Here is a 20,213-nt window from a genome sequence, read left to right as displayed (position 1 = left end):
AAAAAAAAAAATTAGCTGGGCGTGGTGGCAGGCACCTGTAGTCCCAGCTACTCGGGAGCCTGAGGCAGGAGAATGGCATGAACCCGGGAGGTGGAGCTTGTAGTGAGCCGAGAAAGTACCACTGCAGTACTGCCTGGGTGAAAGAGCGACACTCCGTCTCAAAAAAAAAAAAAAGAGAAAAGACGAATAAACAAATTGTGATATATACAATGGAGTATTATTGTCATAAATGAAATGAAGTATTGATACATGCTACAATAAAAATGAACTGCAAAAACATTAAATAAGCCAGACACACAAAAAAACTGCAAAAACATCTGAAAAACGAAGGCAGTTGTGCCTGCCCAACACTGAATGTATCATTAGGTTGGTGCAAAAGTAATTGCAGTTTTTGCCATTACTTTTAATGGCAAAATGCCACTGACCTATTTGTTCACTTTAAAATGGTTAATTTTGTGTGAATTTCACCTCAATTTTTTTAAAGTAGTCAGCTCCTGAGACCAAAATGTAATCAGTATGTCACTGACTTAGTGTAAAGGTACTGGAAAACCTTTTTTTTTTTTCTAAAGAGATGGGGTTGACCAGGCAGACCTCCAGCTCCAGGCCTCAAGCAATCTTCCCATCTCGGCCTCCCAAAGTGCTGGGATTACAGGGTGAGCCACAATGCCCAGCCAACTGGAAAGCCTTTATTAGGATATAAAATGGTGTAAAGCTAAGAACAAAACCAAACCTCCATTCTTGAGTAGCTTTTGAGGGAAGATATCCATCCAGTTTTTTTGTTTCTTCTTCATCTCTGTTTAGCTTTGAACATTTCTCCTGTCATTCAATAACTACTGCTCAAGACGAGCAGAGGAGCAGATGAAAATGCAAATCAGTTATAATCTTACTAACTGTAAACACCTATGGCATAATGAAATCAATTGTTGAAATGTAGATGTGGTATTTAAAAATCAAGAAATAGGATTATGGGATTAACAGAGGTCTTAGTTTCATCTATCCATGCAATATCATTATAGTTTAGCAAAGATAAAAAGACTGCCACTGGACTACAGACGTCTTTCTCAGAATTCCTGCATCAATTCTAAGTAATCTTATCAAAGTCTTGAGTGCTTGGTACTCAGATTTCACTGTACACTTTTACCCACGTCTGAATTCCCCAGGACTGCTTTAACAATTAAACAATCGAAATTTGTTCTCTCACATTTCTGGAGTCTGAAATCAAGGTGTTAGCAAGGCCATGCTCCCTCTGAAGGCTCTATGGAGGGAGGAATCCTTTGCCTCTTCCAACTTCTGGAGATTCCAGGTAGTCCTTGCCCTCTGGCAGCATAACTACAACTTTCACTCCCATCTTCACATGGCCTCTTTTCATTTGTGTGTGTCTTCTCTTCTTATAAGGACACTAGGCATTGGATTTAGGGCCCACCCTAAATCCAGGATAAATTTGCCTCAAGATCCTTAACTAATTATATCTGCAAAGACCCTATTTCCAAATACAGTAGTTCACCCTTAACCAGGATTTCACTTTTTTTTTTTGAGATGGAGTTTCATTCTTGTTATTTAGGCTGGAGAGCAATGGCGTGATCTTGGCTCACTGCAACCTCCACCTCCCAGGTTCAAGCGATTCCCCTGCCTCAGCTTCCCAAGTAGCTGTGATCAGTTATGTGCCACCACACACAGCTAATTTTGTATTTTTAGTAAGAGACAGGGTTTCACCATGTTGGCCAGGCTGGTCTCAAACTCGTGACCTCCCAAAGTGTTGGGATTACAGGCGTAAGCCACTATGCCCAGCCCACGATTTCACTTTCTATACTTACAGTTACCCAGATTAAACCATGGTCCAAAAATATTAAATGCAAAATTATAGAAATAAACACTTCATACATTTTAAATAATTTTTATTTGAGTATATTGTCACAACTCTTTCTTCTTATTAGTTCTGCTGTTAAGTGCCAAATTCATAAACTTTATCATAGGGGTATGTATGCATAAGAAAACAAACAGTATATATAAGGTTCAGTACTATCTGCGGTTTCAGTCATCCACTGGGGATCTTGCAAATGTATCCACCACAGATAAGGGTAGGGGTGGGGGGTGGCTACTATAAAGTCACATTGTGACAGTCCAGGTGTACATGAAATTTGGAGGGACACTATTCACTATATCACATAAGCAACACAATGCCTCTTTTGACACAGTAAGATTTTAAAAAAAGACTCAAATTTTAATTCAGCTTGATAAAATTAGAATTCTTCTTCTGGGGAAGTTTCTTTTTGAGACAGGATCTCACTCTGTCAGACCGGAGTGCAGCAGTGTGATCACACCTCACTGCAGCCTCAAGCAATACTCCCACCTCAGCCTACTGACTAGCTGGGACTACAGGTGCACTACCACACCTGGCTAAGTTTTAAAACTTTTGCAGAGATAGGGTCTTGCCATGTTGCCAGGCTGGTCTCAAACTCCTAGCCTCAAGCGATCCTCCCACCTCAGGCTCCCAAAGTGCTGGGATTACAGGCATGAGCCACTGTATCTGGCCTCTGGGGAAAACTTTTAGAAATATACTTTTAATTTTTGAAAGAAAACTAAACCAAATAACAACAAAAAAATCAAATCTCTAAAAGTAAGTATTCCCATTTATTTACTGGCTAAAACTGATGATGAATGAAGAAAAAGTACCTTCTGATAGAAATAAAGCATTATAGATCAGTGCTATTTATAATTTATTACTTGTTAAAGTAACTTCAGCTTTCTCATAACAATTCAATAAGCCCTCTCCTAGAACTCAAGAGCTTTTAAATTAAGAAAGCCTTTTTAAAAAAATCCCTAAGCTATATGTTTTTAAAACATTTAAAATTGATTTTTTACATTTTGAAAGGTGAAATTATAATCATCTTCAAAACATACAGTAAAATGTATTATGTAGTCAAGTATCAATTATTTCAAATAGCATGACAATTTAACTACAAATAATTTCAAATCCTAACAAATATAATTACCTAATGTTTAAGTAATTTTATAAATAAATTACCAAATTAGAAGACAATATTGGTTGACTACATTTTACAAACTGTAAGAATATATCCCACACTTCATATATTTTAACACCCCGGGGTATTTTTCTACATTAATAAAATTCATTCTATTATAAATTTTCAGGAATTCTTTCTGATGTACCAAGATTTCATATGAAAAGGCAGAAGCTATTTTTTTATTTCTGATATAAAACAGTAAGTATGAACCCAATGTAGAAATCTGAAGTTAGACAATTCCTTTGGCAGAAAACAATCGTAACAGGTCTTAATATAAATAGAATCCATAAGCTCATAAAAAGGAAAGAAAATAACCCTGTGTTTCTTAACACCGAAAGAATCATCAGTACACAGATTTAAAATCATTTTTATCTTTCGACAGCCTGCAACACAAAATTTATTACATATGGCAAAAAATTATTTTTAATTTAAGAGAAAAAAAAACTTCTGCATGTATAAACTTTCACTGATAAATGCCAATATATACTATATATATATGTCATGTTTTATTATTCTAAAACTACATTATTTATAATGGCTGATCCCAATTTAGTGGGTGTGCAGTATTTATACTGGCTCAAAGACATGCTGAATTAAGCTTTTATAACTGAGATCACAATTATACATGAAATACACAAACATTAAAATAAGTTTATTAAATACAGTTTGGGAGAAAAATGTAAGAAATTCCATATATATCCAAATGTTGACTATTATCAAGAGCATCTTTGGATTTTTTAAAATGCTTTTTAAAAATTATTATTTTGTAAAGAACAGATTTGTTTCCAAAAAGTAAGGTGCCATTCAGAAGTATATAACTGAATCAACACAAAGGAAAATACTCAAAAACAGAACATGAAATATTAAAGGTTAAAACTTTGTTCAGTTATTTGTATCTGAAGTTAATGACATAAACTGAGCTTTCAAATACTGCTAATTTTTCCACTTAAATGTAGATCAAGTACCATATAGGCTATTTTGTTCTAGGATAGTTTCTTTGAAAAAGGAATATATTTATAATCAAATTTCTGTAGATGAACGGCAACATTTTCAGAGAATTAGCTTGAAATGGATTTAGTAGAAAGACTGACAGCTTTCTTTAAAAAAACAAATATAGAAATCTTGCTTCCATACAAGTAACTTTAAAAACTAATGTTGTTTTTCCCAGTCTGAATATGTTTCCATATGCATATGTATTTGCAATTTCTATTTTCCAATATGTAAAAAGTTGGTAGATAATGAAGTAGTGTGCAAATTTTTAGGAGAGAAAACAATCCCTATTTGTTTACTACCAAACTCCCACAGTTATATAGAATCTATTAGCACTATAAACTAACTCAAAATGCAGGCTGCAGAAAAACTGCTTCAATAGCCTCCCTATCAATCTGTCACCTTCTATGAAGTCATCACCTGCTATTACTGCACAGGCTGAGAATTACTTCTGAAAGAAATGGTCAATTGTTTTCAACAGCTTGGTATGTTGACAGCTTAGCAATGGTGCAACTGATTCCACTTCTTTAAAAAAACAACACATCATTAAAAACACACTTACCATCCATGTTGGTATATCTCACAACAAATTATTAGGAATGTCTCATGGCTCAAATTCACACGCAATCCCATAAAAAGCATATGCAGCATCTCTACACACCACATTCCAGGAAGAAAAACAAATGGACCATATCTTCATTAGGAATAGCCAAAGTCACTTGAAAAGGTTATTAGTGACAATTGTAAATACCAGAGATACATATAGGAAAGAAAACGTTTTTCCTCAGGGAATGGAAATGTTTCGTGGGACAGTCCTACACAGTTGGCATGACTGTTTGGGGGACTGACTAAATGCTTTATCACACATCTGCATTTACAAGGTCTTCACTGTTGATCACAGAAAACATTTTTGTTCTTTCCAGATTGCTCTTGCTTCTGTAGACAATTATATGCTAATTATTATTCAACATAACAGTGAGAGCAAAGGGACAATATTGCAAATACAACTGCAATTTAAGGAGCCAAAAAGAAATATGCTGGCAAGCTAAATGCTTACACACACAAAAGTTAGGCTTTTAAAATAACAGTGTGTGAGAAACTCTGAAAAAAATATTTCAAGTTCTTCAGTGCTCTTATGATATTTTAGGGGGAAACAGTGGTTTCCTTAAAATAATATTTTAATACTCCTATCTCATACTGTTTAGTGTCATAAGGCTAATTAATGGGTATCTAGATTTATGTAGAAAAAACTGAAAGAAAGACCAAACTAACTGAAAGCATCTTTAAGCTGCCTCTGATCAAAAGATTGACTTCAAACAAACTGGACTGAAAAAAAAAAAACCTTTATGGCCTTGTAGAGTTAAGAGAGGTTTTTGTGCTTTATTTATTCATGGTCCTTTTGAGTTGAGAGGAAAAAAACTTTTAATATTTTCAGGTTGGTATCACAAGGATTGAATAATACACTTATGAAGCTTTTCAAGAAAATGCTTGCTTTGTTTCTAAAGGAGAGGCTGCTGATGGTAATTTGTGTGCTGCTGTGCAACTGGATGAGCTGGAACTGTCACCGGAAAGCCTGCCAGTTGAGGTAAATTGGAAGTAGTGTTCTGATAAGATGACATATCCACAGACATCCCCATTTGCTGTGTGTAAGCAGTTGTACCAGTAGCTGACTGTAGGTTAGAGTTCTGGTTCATGTAAGTAGGATTGGAAACAGTGTCTTGTCCAGTGCTACAAACAAAATTTTAAAAAGAAAACTATATTTACTTTGCAATATCTAGGTTACAGTTAAGAGATCATCATGACAAAAGTGCCTTTTCCATCTTCAAGTTTATGTAGCTCTGCTCTTCTGATTACAATTTAATCATTCCAGCCATTGAATACTGTTAATCAAATTTTCTTTTTTTTTTTTGAGATGGGATCTTGCTCTGTTGCCCAGGCTGGGGTGCAGATCATAGCTCACTGCATTCTCGAACTCCTGGGCTCAAGCAATCCTCCTGCCTCAGCCTCCTGAGTAGCTGGGGCTATTTTTAAAAAAATTAAATTAGTCCAGACTAATTTTAAAAAATTTCTTTGTGTAGAGACTGGGTCTTGCTATGTTGCCCAGGATGGTCTCAAACTCCTGGGCTCGAGTGATCCTCTGGCCTTGATCCTCTGGCCTTGGCCTCTCAAAGTGTTGGGATTACAGGCATAAGCCACCATGCCAAGCTTGTTAATGTAATTTTTATATTGGTAAGAAGAGAGAGGTACTTGAAAACAAACAAAATGTAAGATTCTAAGACACGTTTAACTTCCCTTCTCCAGAATCTCTAACTAAAAACATTCAGAAACCATCTGAGGAGATGCAAACTGTTCTTGACTGAAGTACCCTTGGCCAGTTGCAATGAGAATGGAGTCTTGGCTCAAGATGCCACTTTTAGCCTATATTCTCCCTCCCCATCTCCCAATCCAGCACAAAGAAGTCCACCTCTTCTCTGTAAACCTCTTTCAAGCTTTCCTTCAGTAAGGACTTTCTACTTTTAAAAGGAAAACAGTGTAGTCTGCATTGGGCCCAAAATCTACCCCCACGATACTCCGAAACTATTTCTTTATTGACATTTCACAAACTAAGCTGAAAAATCACACCAAATTGCCAGACTTGTTTATTCCTATAACTACTATGGCATACATTTCTCTTAAAATATATATATAATTTTGGCCAGGTGCGGTGGCTCACACCTGTAATCCCAGCACTTTGGGAGGCCGAGGCAGGCAGATCACGAGGTCAGGAGATCGAGGCAAACATGTCTCTACTAAAAATACAAAAACAAAATTAGCCGGGTGTGATGGCGGGCGCCTGTAGTCCCAGTTACTCGGGAGGCTGAGGTGGGAGAATGGCGTGAACCTGGGAGGCGGAGTTTGCAGTGAGCCGAGATCGTGCCACTGCACTCCAGCCTGGGTGACAGAACACGAGTCCGTCTCAAAAAAAAAAAAAAAAATATATATACACACACATATATACATATATATACTTACGTGTGTGTGTGTGTGTGTGTGTGTGTATAAATAAAACAGGCGTGAGCCACTGCGCCAGGCAGTTTTAGGGCTGAGCTTGGAGGCTCATGCCTCTAATCCTAGCATTTTGGGAGGCCAAGGTGAGAGAACTGCTTGGGCCAGCCTGGTCTGAGACCAGCCCAGGCAACATGACTATACCCATCTCTACAAAAAATTAAAAACATCAGCTGGGTGTAGTATGTGCCTGTGGTCTCAGCTACTCAGGAGGCAGAGGCTGGAAGATTCTTTAAGCCCGGGAGTTGGAGGCTGCAGTGCACTATGATCACACCACTGTACTCCAGCCTGGGTGATAAAGCTCCATCTACAAAAAAAGTTTCAATAAAAAAATTACATAATTTTAAATTCCACCAAATATACTGCTTGCAATAAAAGAGAGAATTAGTTTCAACATTACACCACTTTTTTCTCCATAATACCTAGTGTTACCAAGGATAGCAAAATTTTATATTTTATTCTAACTGAACACTAATCTGAATAGATTTATTTAATATTCATAAAATATCTAAAATTCATACTCATGGAGTTTGAGGGTGGGAAGAGATCTTACAGATCATCTACATATGATGATATTGAATGAACATTTTGTATGGTTAAGCAAAGTGAATAGAAAGATTTAAATACAACTCTCTGAGTAGAAGTGTTTTTATTAAAAAACAGAAATACAGGGCTGGGTGCGGTGGTGCATGCCTATAATCCTAGCACTTTGAGAAGCCATAGCAGGCAGATTCCTTGAGCTCAGGAGTTTGAGACCAGCCTGGGCAACATGGAGAAACCCCACTTCCACAAAAAAATACAAAAATTAGCAGAGCATGGTGGTGCTCGCCTGTAGTCCCAGCTATTCGAGAGGCTGAGGAGAGTGGATAGCTTGAGACCGGGAGGTCAAGACTGTAGTGAGCTGAGATCATACCTCTGCACTCTAGCCTGGGTGACTGAGTGAGACCTTGTCTTAAAAAAAAAAAAAAAATGAAACTCCATCAAAAAAAAAAAAAAAAAAAAAAAACCTTGGCCAGGCGCGGTGGCTCACACCTATAATCCCAGCACTTTGGGAGGCCGAGGCAGGTGGATCATCACGAGATCAGGAGTTTGAGACCAGCCTCACCAACATGCTGAAACCCCGTCTCTACTAAAAATACAAAAAAATTAGATGGGCGTGGTGGCACCTGCCTGTAATCCCAGCTACTCAGGAGGCTGAGGCAGGAGAATTGCTTGAACCTCGGAGGCAGAGGTTGCAGTGAGCAGAGATCTAGCCACTGCACTCCAGCCTGGGTGAAAGAGGGAGACTCTGTCTCAAAAAAACAAAGCAAAACAAAAAAACCTGAACTACAAATTCCACAGTTCAAACACCCTTCCTTTTAAGGGTCAAAGTAACAACAGTTTTCTAATTTTTAGGAGTATACGCAGATAAATAAGTCTGGGGCTACTTCACAGGCTGATTATGGCACAGTGCTAAACACATAATAGGCTTAGTCTCATAAAGGACAATTAGCTTTATTTTGTCCCAAGGATGCAGACTGTAAGCTTAAGTAAGGGCAATAATCTCAGTATGGGTAGCAAAGCTAAGGTAACACCATTCCACTTCACAGGATTATGAATAAACAGTTCTGTAACTTCATCTTACTAAGGGTCTATATATTCCCATTCTGAAAATTTAGGAAAATTAACACACATAATTATAAAATTAACACAGCTCCCAAAACTTACCTTAAATATGAAGTTTGAGCAGGCTGTGTTGTCACTGAGGAATTCACATTTGTAGGCAGAGATCTCAGTGGACCAATCTGATCGGGTCCTAGGCTATAGCTTTGGGCAACAGTTACTTGGTGAATGCTCTGACCCATATAGTTTCCACCATGTGATTGAACTGGATATGTCTATTAATCAGAAAGAAAAAGTTGATTCACGAATCTCCCAAACATGTGCCTAATAATATCTTTAAAATGTTAAAAGACTTAAAGGAAAGAAACTATACTTCTTTGGGAAGCAATCTGATTCTACCAATCTATCCATCTTAGAACTAAAAGTGGAGAACTGTCAAATCACAGTGCCAAATCTATGGAAATTTGATTTGTTTGGCTGTTCTTTTATTTTTACAGAGAGCTGGGAGAAAGACAGGTGGTATACTTTTAAGTAGTGGATTGCAATCTACCCAGGTTGCCTATTACTCAGTAAACATGTCTTGCTGTTGAGCCACAGAAAACTGTACACTCCCTTGAAGGGAAGCCCACCATCACTTAAAGTCACTATAAGAATGATAACCTTCTTTACCCTCATCCCAGGATGACTCATCCAACTCCTTCCTAAGAATGAAACTTAAGAGAAAAAGCAGAAAAAGAAATAGTATAAGGGTGCCAGGGCTTCCCTGGCAATGTCTACTTTATCTCTTACCTTTAAGACAAACAGGACAAAAGTAAGGAAGAGTTATGGGTAAAAGACATGTATCCTCAGGAAATAGCAAAAATGGTTTAGGTCTCTTTGGACATTTATATGTGCCCTACTTATTTTCAGGACAACAGCTCCTTAAGGACAGGGTCTACCACCTGTCTACTATATATAGCATCAAAACAATGCACACATTTAATATATCATACCATAATGATCATCAATCCAGTTTTAAATTAAGCTATTTTTAAAACAAAGACCATTTAGCTGAAAATTTAGAATGCTAGAAATCCCAAATGAACTACATTAAGTACCATCCCATTACCTCCTTAGCAGACATGTAACAATCTACTGACAATAGGCTGAGACTGTGAGAATCAGCTTCTTCTGCAGTTTAGGGTTCCTGAGTAGCCTACACAGATACAACTAACATGTTACCCCAACTGCTTCTAGTAGAGATATATTTTTGTCAAATTAGAATAGAAACTTTTGAATATTTCAAATGCTCAAGTGAATAGTGTAGATACAGATTACATGAGGAATCAAACAGAAAGTTAACTTTTTAGAGAAATGAGTTGTGCTTGGCAAAACACAGTAAGTAGAATGCAATTAAACACCAAAACCTGACACAGAATAGCAAATAACCCTTTACAGACACATAAAAAAGCCAACATAGTTTTATCATACAACGATGCAGACACTGCTTTTTGTCCCACTTTCACAGCAGCAGCAAACAACTCTGAAAACAGAAGCAAACTGAATAACTCCCAAATGTCTTTTGCAGTCAGAAATCTTTCCTACCCTCCTAATATTCAAAAAGATCAAGGCATGGCACATTTGATAAATGTATCTTGTCTGACATGACAGTTACCATAGTGACTATTCTTTTTTTACTTAACAATTATGTTGTGTCAAGTCATCTAAATTATTCACCCACATTCTACCCTTTCTCCTTGGTGTCTCCTTCACATGTACCTTTAGATACCAGTGTTCATAAATTAACATGCATTTTGCTCATCCAAGCTCATTCTGAATTCAATTGGCTAACTGGCTGAAATTTCAAACATGCTTCTGAATGGGGATATTGACAAATATAAAGTATTCACTTCACATGGCAAGCACACAAAAAAGGTGAAAAGTACTGGAAAAAGATGGCTTACAGATGTTCACGGATGGCTTATGGAGTCTGTACCTCCTAGATGTGTATCATATCTTTGCTATGCACAAATTAACAATTTAAGTCATGAAGCTAAGTAAAGGAAGTATAAAGCATACTCTAGAAGTTCATTATGACTGTTAATAATCATATGAGTCAAATAAATCTTTATGGAAATTTGTAAAGAAATGTTAAATCTTGTTGAGCAGCAGCAAAGTGTTGGTACCTGGGGAACTTCTGATACGCTAGGTACTGTCCGAAATCAAAAGATTTATACTCCACATTTACAAAATGGATTTATACTTACATACAAGATTTATGCTTTATACTTGCAAAAGCATATGAAGAACCAGAACTACTCTCACATATTTAATGGTCTTTTCATCCATGTTAAAACTGAACTAAAATGTACTTGTGAAATATCAGTATCTGTCTAAGTTGTTCTGGTGAATGTTAATTGTTCAGTCAATATTTACTGAAACAATCAAAGATAAATTTTATAATTTTATTTACAGACAAAAGAAATCTTAATACTATGCTGTAAAATACTTTTACTTTAAAACTTGTTTATAATTTAGAAAATGTTCTCAAAAAACATGCTCACCTGCATTGGAACCCCGGATGATGCAGGTGGGTAATGTGCTGGAGGGTGGAGCTTTGAATAGACTGAGTACACTGGTGCTTCATTCACCAATTTGTTATATAGTTCCAGCGCTTCCAGGACTTTTACATTCAATTCAGACAATTCTGAATGCTTCCTGATGTAGAAGAAAAGTATTATAATACTCTTCTAGTTTTTAGCATCTATTTAGTAATATAAATTATTTTTTAAATTTAGCACAATTTCTATTCATATATTAAAAGGTTATTTTATATTTAATGAAAGAATATTCACAAAGGGAAACTGAGAGGAAGAACTGCCTAATCCTTGTAATAGCTAGCCTGATACTGAGGCAGGAAAACAGGGTCTGGAGGCAGGGAATCTAAGGCTGTTTTTCAAGCTGACTTCTTGTAACTACACTGAAAGGAAAACCAAGCCGAACTTTCCACACCTAAGTAACAAAAGGACCAGAGGCTGTTCCCTTTGCAAACTCCCCACATTTTCTGTGCAGCAGATGGGAAATTGGGTGTCCGAAAAAAATCAGATGGATTACAGTTCCAGTCTTCGTTTGCCACTTTGTAACTTAAGCCTCTGAATGGTCGCTGTCCACAACCAGCCTCTGAATGGCTGCTCCAGCCTGTGAATGGTTGCTGTCCACAACCAGCCTCTGAATGGCTGCTCCAGCCTCTGAATGGTTGCTGTCCACAACCAGCCTCTGAATGGCTGCTCCAGCCTCTGAATGGTTGCTGTCCACAATCAATCAGACTGACTGTGGGCAGAGTCTTCATTTGCATAGAAGCATAACTGTAACTTCTCCCTAGCCTCTAACTGGTTGCTTTTTGCAAACAATCAGATGTTTGCACGGCACTGTGACCTTTGTAACTTCATTTCAGCCTCTGGTTGGCTGCTTTCTGCAACCAGACTGATCGTGAGCTTCCACTTCATTTACATGAGGTGAGCATGACGCAGCCAATGGGAAACTTCTAGGGGGTACTGTACTTGGACCCAAGAAGGCTCTGTATCGGGGTCCTTCAGCTGCTGCTCAGGCCCATACCCACATTGTGGGGTGTACTTTCGTTTTCAATAAATCCCTGCTTTTGTTCTTCTGTTGCTTCGATCTTTCTTTGCTTTGCTGGGCATTTTGTCCAATTCTTTCTTCAAAATGCCAAGAACCTGGAAAACCTGCAGTCACAATCCTCTACCAGTGACAATATGACTTTATAATATTAGGGAAAAGTCCTTTCCATGCCTCATAACATGCAATCAATTCATAATTTTGGTGCTGAGAGAATTTACTTTCACACATTCCAGTTTTATTTTGAGAATTCAATCATTAAAAAGAAAATTCTCAATTTGGGTAAGAATCTGGGCCTGAATTATAAATCTCAATAAAAGAAAGTACCCAGGCAAGGCGCAGAACCTCTATGAAGTACACGATATGATGGAAATGTAAAAACACTTGTTTAAAAAAAAAAATCACACACATTTTCATTTGTTTATATCCATAAAAATATCAACTGAAAAAAAAAAACTTAAATAATTATCCTTGAAAATCCAAGTAAAAACAATGTGTAAGACTAGTCTCTACAGCTCGTTTGTTGGTTGGTTTATTTTGAGAAAGTAAGTAAACCAATACTTTATTATGTAATAACAACAAATCCAAATAAAAGCATCTTCAAATATGACCAAGAAGCTTCAGAGCAGACTCTTCCTACTTGATACAATTTTGTCTGTTCCCCTGGGAGTAATAAAGAACTCTCTTTGCACTGTCAAATTTATAAAAGTTAAGCAACCACTTTTCATCTGGCCTGAAACATCCATAAGCCTTTTTATTGAAATGTGGTTCTTTCTATATAACTACAGAGAGGCAACAAGCAGAGGCACACAGACACAGGACTACCAAGTAAACAGTCACTGAGTCCTATCAAGATTTGTTACTTTTCTTCTACTAGTTTTTTACCTCTGAACAACAACAACAAAAAGTTTGTTCCCTCTCTGGTAGGAATGACTGCATTAAGCAGGTCAAACTCTAGTATCAAAAATAACAGTTACGAGCCACCCAGAAAGCTACAGAAATTAGTGCCATGCTAACAAATGCATAACTAAAATTTAACTGTAGGAAATCCGCAAAACCCAGTATGTTGATGAAACAACAGAAAAATGCAGTAGAAAGACGTGATCACTGTGTTTGAAATCCCCTTAAAGATTTCAGACACAATCCCACAGTAATAAGGCAAAAGAGCAACTTGATCAGATGGTAGAAAATTATCTTTGGAGCACAGAAGGAAATAAGATTAGAATAGTCTGGAACATAGTTAAGGTCAGACTATGAATCTCCAATAAATCTACCTAAACTTTTTTGGAGTCAATTTACATATTTACTCAATATAATTTCTTAGGGTGATAAAATGCTACAAAATTTCATTCTGTAAAACGACAGAAATGAAATGTACAATTTAACTTTCTAACAGTAGAGTTGTTTTTCTCAGTAGGAATAACAAACGCAATGATCCATTCAAGGGAAAAATTGGTATTTTATTCATCTTTGAATACTTGACAAGGGTAAATAATAGTCAATAAGAATTTGTTGAAGAACAGGAAACATTTCCCAGAACAGGAGCTGCATCTGCAGCTGTGGCCATGGAACAAGAAAATATGCCAGTTGGCCTATTCAAAAACTGAAAACTGGTAAGAAAACTGGTTAATGACTGAGTTCTCACTCAAAAAATTAACTAACATCAGAATGGTCACTTTGATTTTTTTTTCTTTTGAGACAGGATCTCATTGTGTCACCTAGACTGAACTGCAGTGGTGCAATTGTGGCTCACTGCAGCCTCCCTGACCTCCCAGGCTCAAGCGATCTTCCCACCTCAGCCTCCTGAGGAGCTGGGACTACAGGTGCACACCACCAAGCCCAGCTAATTGTTAAAATTTTTTTTTGTAGAGATGGGGTCTCACTGTATTGCCTAAGCTGGTCTCAAATTCCCGGGCTCCGATGATCCTCCCACTTCAGCCTCCTGAAGTGCTGGGATTATAGGTGTGAGCCCCCACACCGGCCTCACTTTGACTTCTAATTCTTCTAGATCTTTTCCTTTAACAAAATTCTTTTTATGAACCAAAAATAAGATTAAATTGTCATAGCTTCTGCCTTTTTTCATTATATATTATAATATCTGTTCATATCAAGGGATAATTATCAAGGACAATGATTTTCATTGTAGAATGTGTGGACACACACTCCGTCCTCCATGTCCATGGGTTCTGCATCCGTGTACTCAACCAACTTCAAACTGAAAATACAAAACATTAAAAAAAATTGTGTCTGAACTACACATACAGCCACATCTATAATACTTTTTAATCTTTTCCAGTTTGATTATTCACTAACCATTAACATCCTGCATTGAAAAAAGTAGATGTGTAAGGAGATATTTAATGCTTTCTCTAAAATATGGCAAAACTAGTGTCAATTGACACACAGATTTTTCATTTCTTTAGAAAACACAACCAGTTTATTTTTAAAATGTCCCCTGGAACAAAGATGACAATCTCTGGTGACTAGGAAAAGTCCTGCTGCTACTGCACTTCTCTGGCAGAGGCAGAAAAGAAGTAGTTCCTGTTCTCCTTCTTATTTTGGCCCTATCTAATCTCTTTTTCTTGTGCTGTTTATATATTAATTCAATAAATACCACTAGAGAGGGATGATGATGGAATACTAAGCCCTATCCCTTGTTTTCCTTTCACTAAGGGTTCTCTCTCTGACTTCAGATAGAGAGCTGAGAAATAAGGGAGCAGAACCAAGTTAAAAGCTCAACCTTGAAAGTCTACCCTTCAGTGTTGCTCCTATTTTTAAAGTGTGATCCTATTTAAGCAATAAGGGCCAGGCACAGTGGCTCATGCCTATAATCCCAGCACTTTGAGAGGCTGAGGTGAGCGGATCACGAGGTCAGGAGTTCGAGACCAGCCTGGCTAATATGGTGAAACCCCGTCTCTACTAAAAATACAAAAATTAGCAGGGCATGGTGGCGGGCACCTGTAATCCTAGCTACTTGGGAGGATAAGGCAGAGAATGGTTTGAACCCAGGAGGTGGAGGCTGCAATGAGCCGAGATCGTACCACTGCACTCTAGCCTGGGTGACAGGGCAAGAATCTATCTAAAAAAAGAAAAAGAAAAAGAAAACTACGTAGGATAAAATTAAAAGAGCAATAGAAACAAAGAAATACAAGGGCAAGAAATGAAAAGAGAAGACATGATTTAGCTTCAAACACTAGAGAAATTTCATTTAAAATTTTTATAAGTACCACTTCTCATAAGAATTCAATTCTTGGCCAGGCACAGTGGTTCACGCCTGTAATTCCAGCACTTTGGGAGGCCAAGGTGAGCAGATCATGAGGTCAGGAGTTCGAGACCAGCCTGGCCAACATGGTGAAACCCTGTCTGTACTAAAAATACAAAAATTAGCCGGGTGTGGTGGTGCACGCCTGTAATCCTAGCTACTCAGGAGGCTGAGGCGGGAGAATTGCTTGAACCTGGGAGACAGAGGTTGCAGTGAGCCGAGATCGTGCCACTGCACTCCAGCCTGGGCATCAGCACAAAACTCCATCTCAAAAAAAAACCCCAGAAAACTGTTATCTTTAAATAAAAAGCACCTGACTCCCCAGCTATCTTGGCAGCTCCTCTTAGTTGGGGACCTTCCTGGACTTAAGGCAGGATGGTCTCAAAGAAGAGGAAAAAGTCAGTGGAGTTGATCAATTCTAGGCTCCAACTCGTTATGAAAAGTGGAAAAAGTATGTGCTGGGGTAAAAGCAGACTCTGAAGATGATCAGACAAGGCAAAGCAAAATTGGTCATCCTCACTAAAACTGTCCAGCTTTGAGGAAATCTGAAATAGAGTGCTATACAATGTTGGCCAAAACTGCTGTCCATTGCTACAGTGGCAATGATGGGCAGACCATGCAGAAAATACTAGAGTATGCACACTGGCTATCACTGATCCAGGCAGTTCTAATATCACTAGAAGCATGCTAGAAGAGACTGGTGAAAAGTAAGCCATGCAAAATTTTTATTTAATAAAACTTGTCAGAGCTTGTTGCACCACCTTGCTATAAGTTTGTCAGAGTTTGGGAAACTGAAAAACAATTTCCATGAATTGTGTAGTTCCACGAAAACTTTCCCTACATTACTGTTTGCCAAAAAACAAGTGAACCCCCCAAAACTATACTTTTTATTCCTTGCATGAAAAATCTCACCTATCAATTTCTTCCAGTTTTTCATCTATCATTGGACCCATCTGTTGGCAGATATCTGTAAATACAAAAATACTTACAAATATAGAAAATCCAATTTAAGCCAATTTCAACAATTTTTAACAATATAGCACCAATATACAACACTATGCATAATACACATAGATTAAGCTCATGCTAGAGAAAGACTACTATTCAGCACTACTACTGTACATTACTATCACGTGACTAAAAGCAAGGTCAACTTTAAAATAAAAACCTCATTATGTTTTCTTGAAACTATTAACTAAGTTGACAGACTGTCAAATCTGGAGTTATCCCAAAGTCTTAAAGACATCTAGAAAACTATGACTAGTTAACTAAAACAAACTTGGGCCACAATATATAAATTATGTAACTTCTGCCCATCAGATATGAAGATTTTTCATTTACTTAAGACATTTCAAGATTAAACAGTATATTTCCCAATGTGAACACTGATACAATAAAGAGCACAATGCTGTATTCTATATTCATAACCAGATATTTCTTCTATAAAAAGATTTAACAAGGATTATTTATTTACCAGAGATTCTTCTCCCAAGGGATTTTTTTAAAAACATAAAAAACACGTTTTAATTGTTCTCACATTTCTTAGAGACTAAAAGACGTATCAACATGAATCAAGTGACTATGTTACTAAGTTAACAACGATCATGTATAATTTTGTCCTTTAAATTCATAATACAAGAAAATTAAACAGGAATAAGCATTTTAAACGTTTTGACTCAATTTGATATGCTGTTATTTTTAATTCTGCCCTTTTTTGGACTGCAAAAATCTTCAGCCAATTTTACTTGCAGGCTTAAAGAAATAAAAAGACTTCCTTTATGAAAAGGATTTGCAGGTTTACGACAATGCCTTCCGAGTAATACTTTTACTATTTTACTGTACTAGTCTGTTCCCTACCAGAGATTTCTAACCTCTAGAGGCAAATACAAGGCAGAAGAAACTGAAAACATTATGAATAGCTAAAATATTAAATAACATTAAAATAATATCTAATAGTCACTACCTTCTAAATCCAAAAGGTCTTGGGAGTCTGGTTTTGAATCTGTTGGATCTATACTCTGAAGTACCTGCAGGGCTCTATCCATCTTATCCTAAAAAAGTAATAGGACACTTTTTAAAAACTCAAGAGTTTTAACTTCAGTGAATATGAAATTACTCTTTCCAAGCACTCTCAAAGATAGTACATTTAAATGTCTTGATAGTTTAACTATTAAACAAAAGAGGGACTCTACCTCATCTATATAAACAGGCTCAGGCTCTGATTTCTTAATTTCCTCCACATCATCATCAATTACATTCAATTTGTCCACAGCCGCTATAGAAACAAAGTAAATTTTAAGTTCCTCAGCATTTACTTCAGCAATTTTAGTTATTAATTTATAAGTGGTCTATGATTGTCCATAAGAAAAAAAATAGAAGTCCTTCAAATATTCACCACATTTCATAATCAGTATGTTATTACATACATTTGGTCATTTATTTCACAAACATTTATTTAGTACTCATTATGTGCCAGGCATTGTTCAGGCATTTATACATACACTGGTGAATAAAACAGACAAGAATCTCTAACCTCATGGAACTTAAAATTTTAGTGGAACAAGTGTGCAATATTAATAGCAGCTGACATTTTAGGCATTTTCCTGAAAACTGAGTGTTACCACTGGGGTGAATAAATGTATGAGAGCAGATTATTATCTATCTAGCTAATTTCAAACTTACATCTATGAGTTCCTTCTACTCTTCCCTTCTATTAAAAAAAACTATTGCCTATATGAACGAAAAATAAAATTTATTTTAAGCTAACTTTGATAATAGTTAAAACAACACTAAACACAAAAGTTTTTCATGAAGAGAAGGTTGGAAAAAAAACTTACAAATACACAAACCCAGAAAACCACTTAAATGTTCCCTGAAGTATTGCTAGAATGTACCATATTTAATAAAGTAAATTTTGGTAAAAATAAAACTACAATAAAAACCTACATAGCCAAACAATTTTAGATCCCAACTGTTAGCCATTTATTTCAAACATCTGGCTAACTTTCAAAGAACAGAAATCAGCATAACACAAGGATAAGCTGAAAACCCACAGTATTTTTTCCTGTTAATACTTTCCAGCCTATGTCAAGGAGAAATTGCTATATAGAATCCCCTGAGCATGATCTATAAAGTTATTTTTTAAAGGTATCTCTAATATGCCTATCTACCTAGAGAGTCAGATAAGAGGAATAAAAGTATAAATAATGGCAAAGTACTCTATATTCAAATTTTTCAGTGAGTATCAACTTCTCACGACTTCATTTTTCTGAATGTATCACTCTACACATACAAAGATGATGTTACACATGACGCATAACGCTTTCATTTGAAGTTCTTTCTCCTGAACTGGAAAGGATTAGCACTGATATATCCCTCAGTGAGTCAGTGTTAAGGTCAGACTGTCTTGACTTTAGAATCCTCGCTCAATCACTTACTAACCCCTCAGCCTCAGTGTCCTTATCTGTAAGACAGGGCAACAAAAGTAGCTATCTCACAGAACTGTGAGATTGAAATGCAATAGTACAAATGACTTAGCACAATGCCTGACAAATAATGAATGCTCAAAAACCAGTAACTATTTCTGATTATCATCATTAGTATTATTACAAGCTGTTCCTTTACACTCAGATCCCCCCACCTCCCTACCTGAATAACAAATGGAATGCTTTCTCAGCATCGTTGACAATGGCTAAAGTGTCTAAAATGGAACTGTCTGTGGCTGCAGACTGACTAAAGTTCAGCAGATCTGAACCAGGAAGCTTAGTGGCTTGATTACATTACTTTGTTATTGTTTCAAGCTCCCTAGGATCAAATCAAGGTGAGGAAAGGTCTAAAATTTAGGAGTACTCCTAAACCCAGTAATTATATTCGGCACTTGCCAACCACAACTTCCCCACACCATTCCCGCTTTGCCACTGTGGTTCACTGATGAATCAAAACACTCTTTGTACAGAATAGATATGAACTGCCTCTTACACTACACAGTTAGGTTGATTTAAATACCTGCATGGTAACATATGCTTTTATGCCTGACTTAACTATGTATGCTAACTCTCAAAAGATGTAAAATAAGAGGAAATATTCTTGCGATTGACACAGGCTAAATTAACCCCTTAATTCGGTTAAAAAGTAAGTTAGATTGTCATGCCTATAAAGAAATGATTTAAAACAAAAAGTTAAATGCCAATCTACTTTACATCCAAAACCAAATCATAAAATTTAAGTGAAAAAAACTTAAATAGATCTAATGTTCTCTAAGATAACTTACCTGCCTCAGTCTCTACGTTTAAATTAGTTGTTACAAAATTGGATGGGAAAAGTCCTATTCCTCTGTGATTTTCTCCTTTCCACCAATTGGCATCACTAAAAATACAGTGCAAAAAATATCATTTGTTCCCCCACATTTTAATACAATAGCAAAGAGGAATTAAAAATTAAATTTAGCCTCCTTTGAATATATTCGTTTACATGCAGCTATAATTAAGTCATTTTTCTTAAATTTAATAAATATTAAAAAGTACAAGTAAAACAAATATCCACATCCCTATATCTAAACTGAGAACCAGCCAGGCGTGGTGGCTCACGCCTATAATCCCAACACTTTGGGAGGCCAAGGTGGGCAGATCACCTGAGGTCAGGAGTTTGAGACCAGCCTGGCCAACATGGTGAAA

At 36.7% G+C, this 20,213-nt stretch overlaps 1 protein-coding gene across 1 annotated transcript in view; it reads right to left on the bottom strand.

Annotated features, from left to right (window-relative positions):
- Window positions 1-1,878: 1,878 nt before the first annotated feature.
- STAM2 (signal transducing adaptor molecule (SH3 domain and ITAM motif) 2) overlaps window positions 1,879-20,213 on the bottom strand; it is a 55,790-nt gene continuing 37,455 nt past the window's right edge. Inside the window, exons 8-14 of the mRNA XM_011943045.1 lie at window positions 19,811-19,905; window positions 17,733-17,815; window positions 17,504-17,591; window positions 16,453-16,507; window positions 11,207-11,360; window positions 8,769-8,938; window positions 1,879-5,744 (exon numbers count right to left, since the gene is read on the bottom strand). Coding sequence (XP_011798435.1) covers window positions 5,516-5,744; window positions 8,769-8,938; window positions 11,207-11,360; window positions 16,453-16,507; window positions 17,504-17,591; window positions 17,733-17,815; window positions 19,811-19,905 — 874 coding nt within the window. The 3' untranslated portion in view covers window positions 1,879-5,515. The remainder of the gene's footprint in view (window positions 5,745-8,768; window positions 8,939-11,206; window positions 11,361-16,452; window positions 16,508-17,503; window positions 17,592-17,732; window positions 17,816-19,810; window positions 19,906-20,213) is intronic.

This window comes from Colobus angolensis, unplaced genomic scaffold (genome assembly GCF_000951035.1).
Source record: "Colobus angolensis palliatus isolate OR3802 unplaced genomic scaffold, Cang.pa_1.0 Scaffold215, whole genome shotgun sequence".
Taxonomy (NCBI): Eukaryota; Metazoa; Chordata; class Mammalia; order Primates; family Cercopithecidae; genus Colobus; species Colobus angolensis.
The sequence above is the reverse complement of the archived record's forward strand: the minus strand, read 5'-3'. Positions and strand labels throughout refer to the sequence as shown.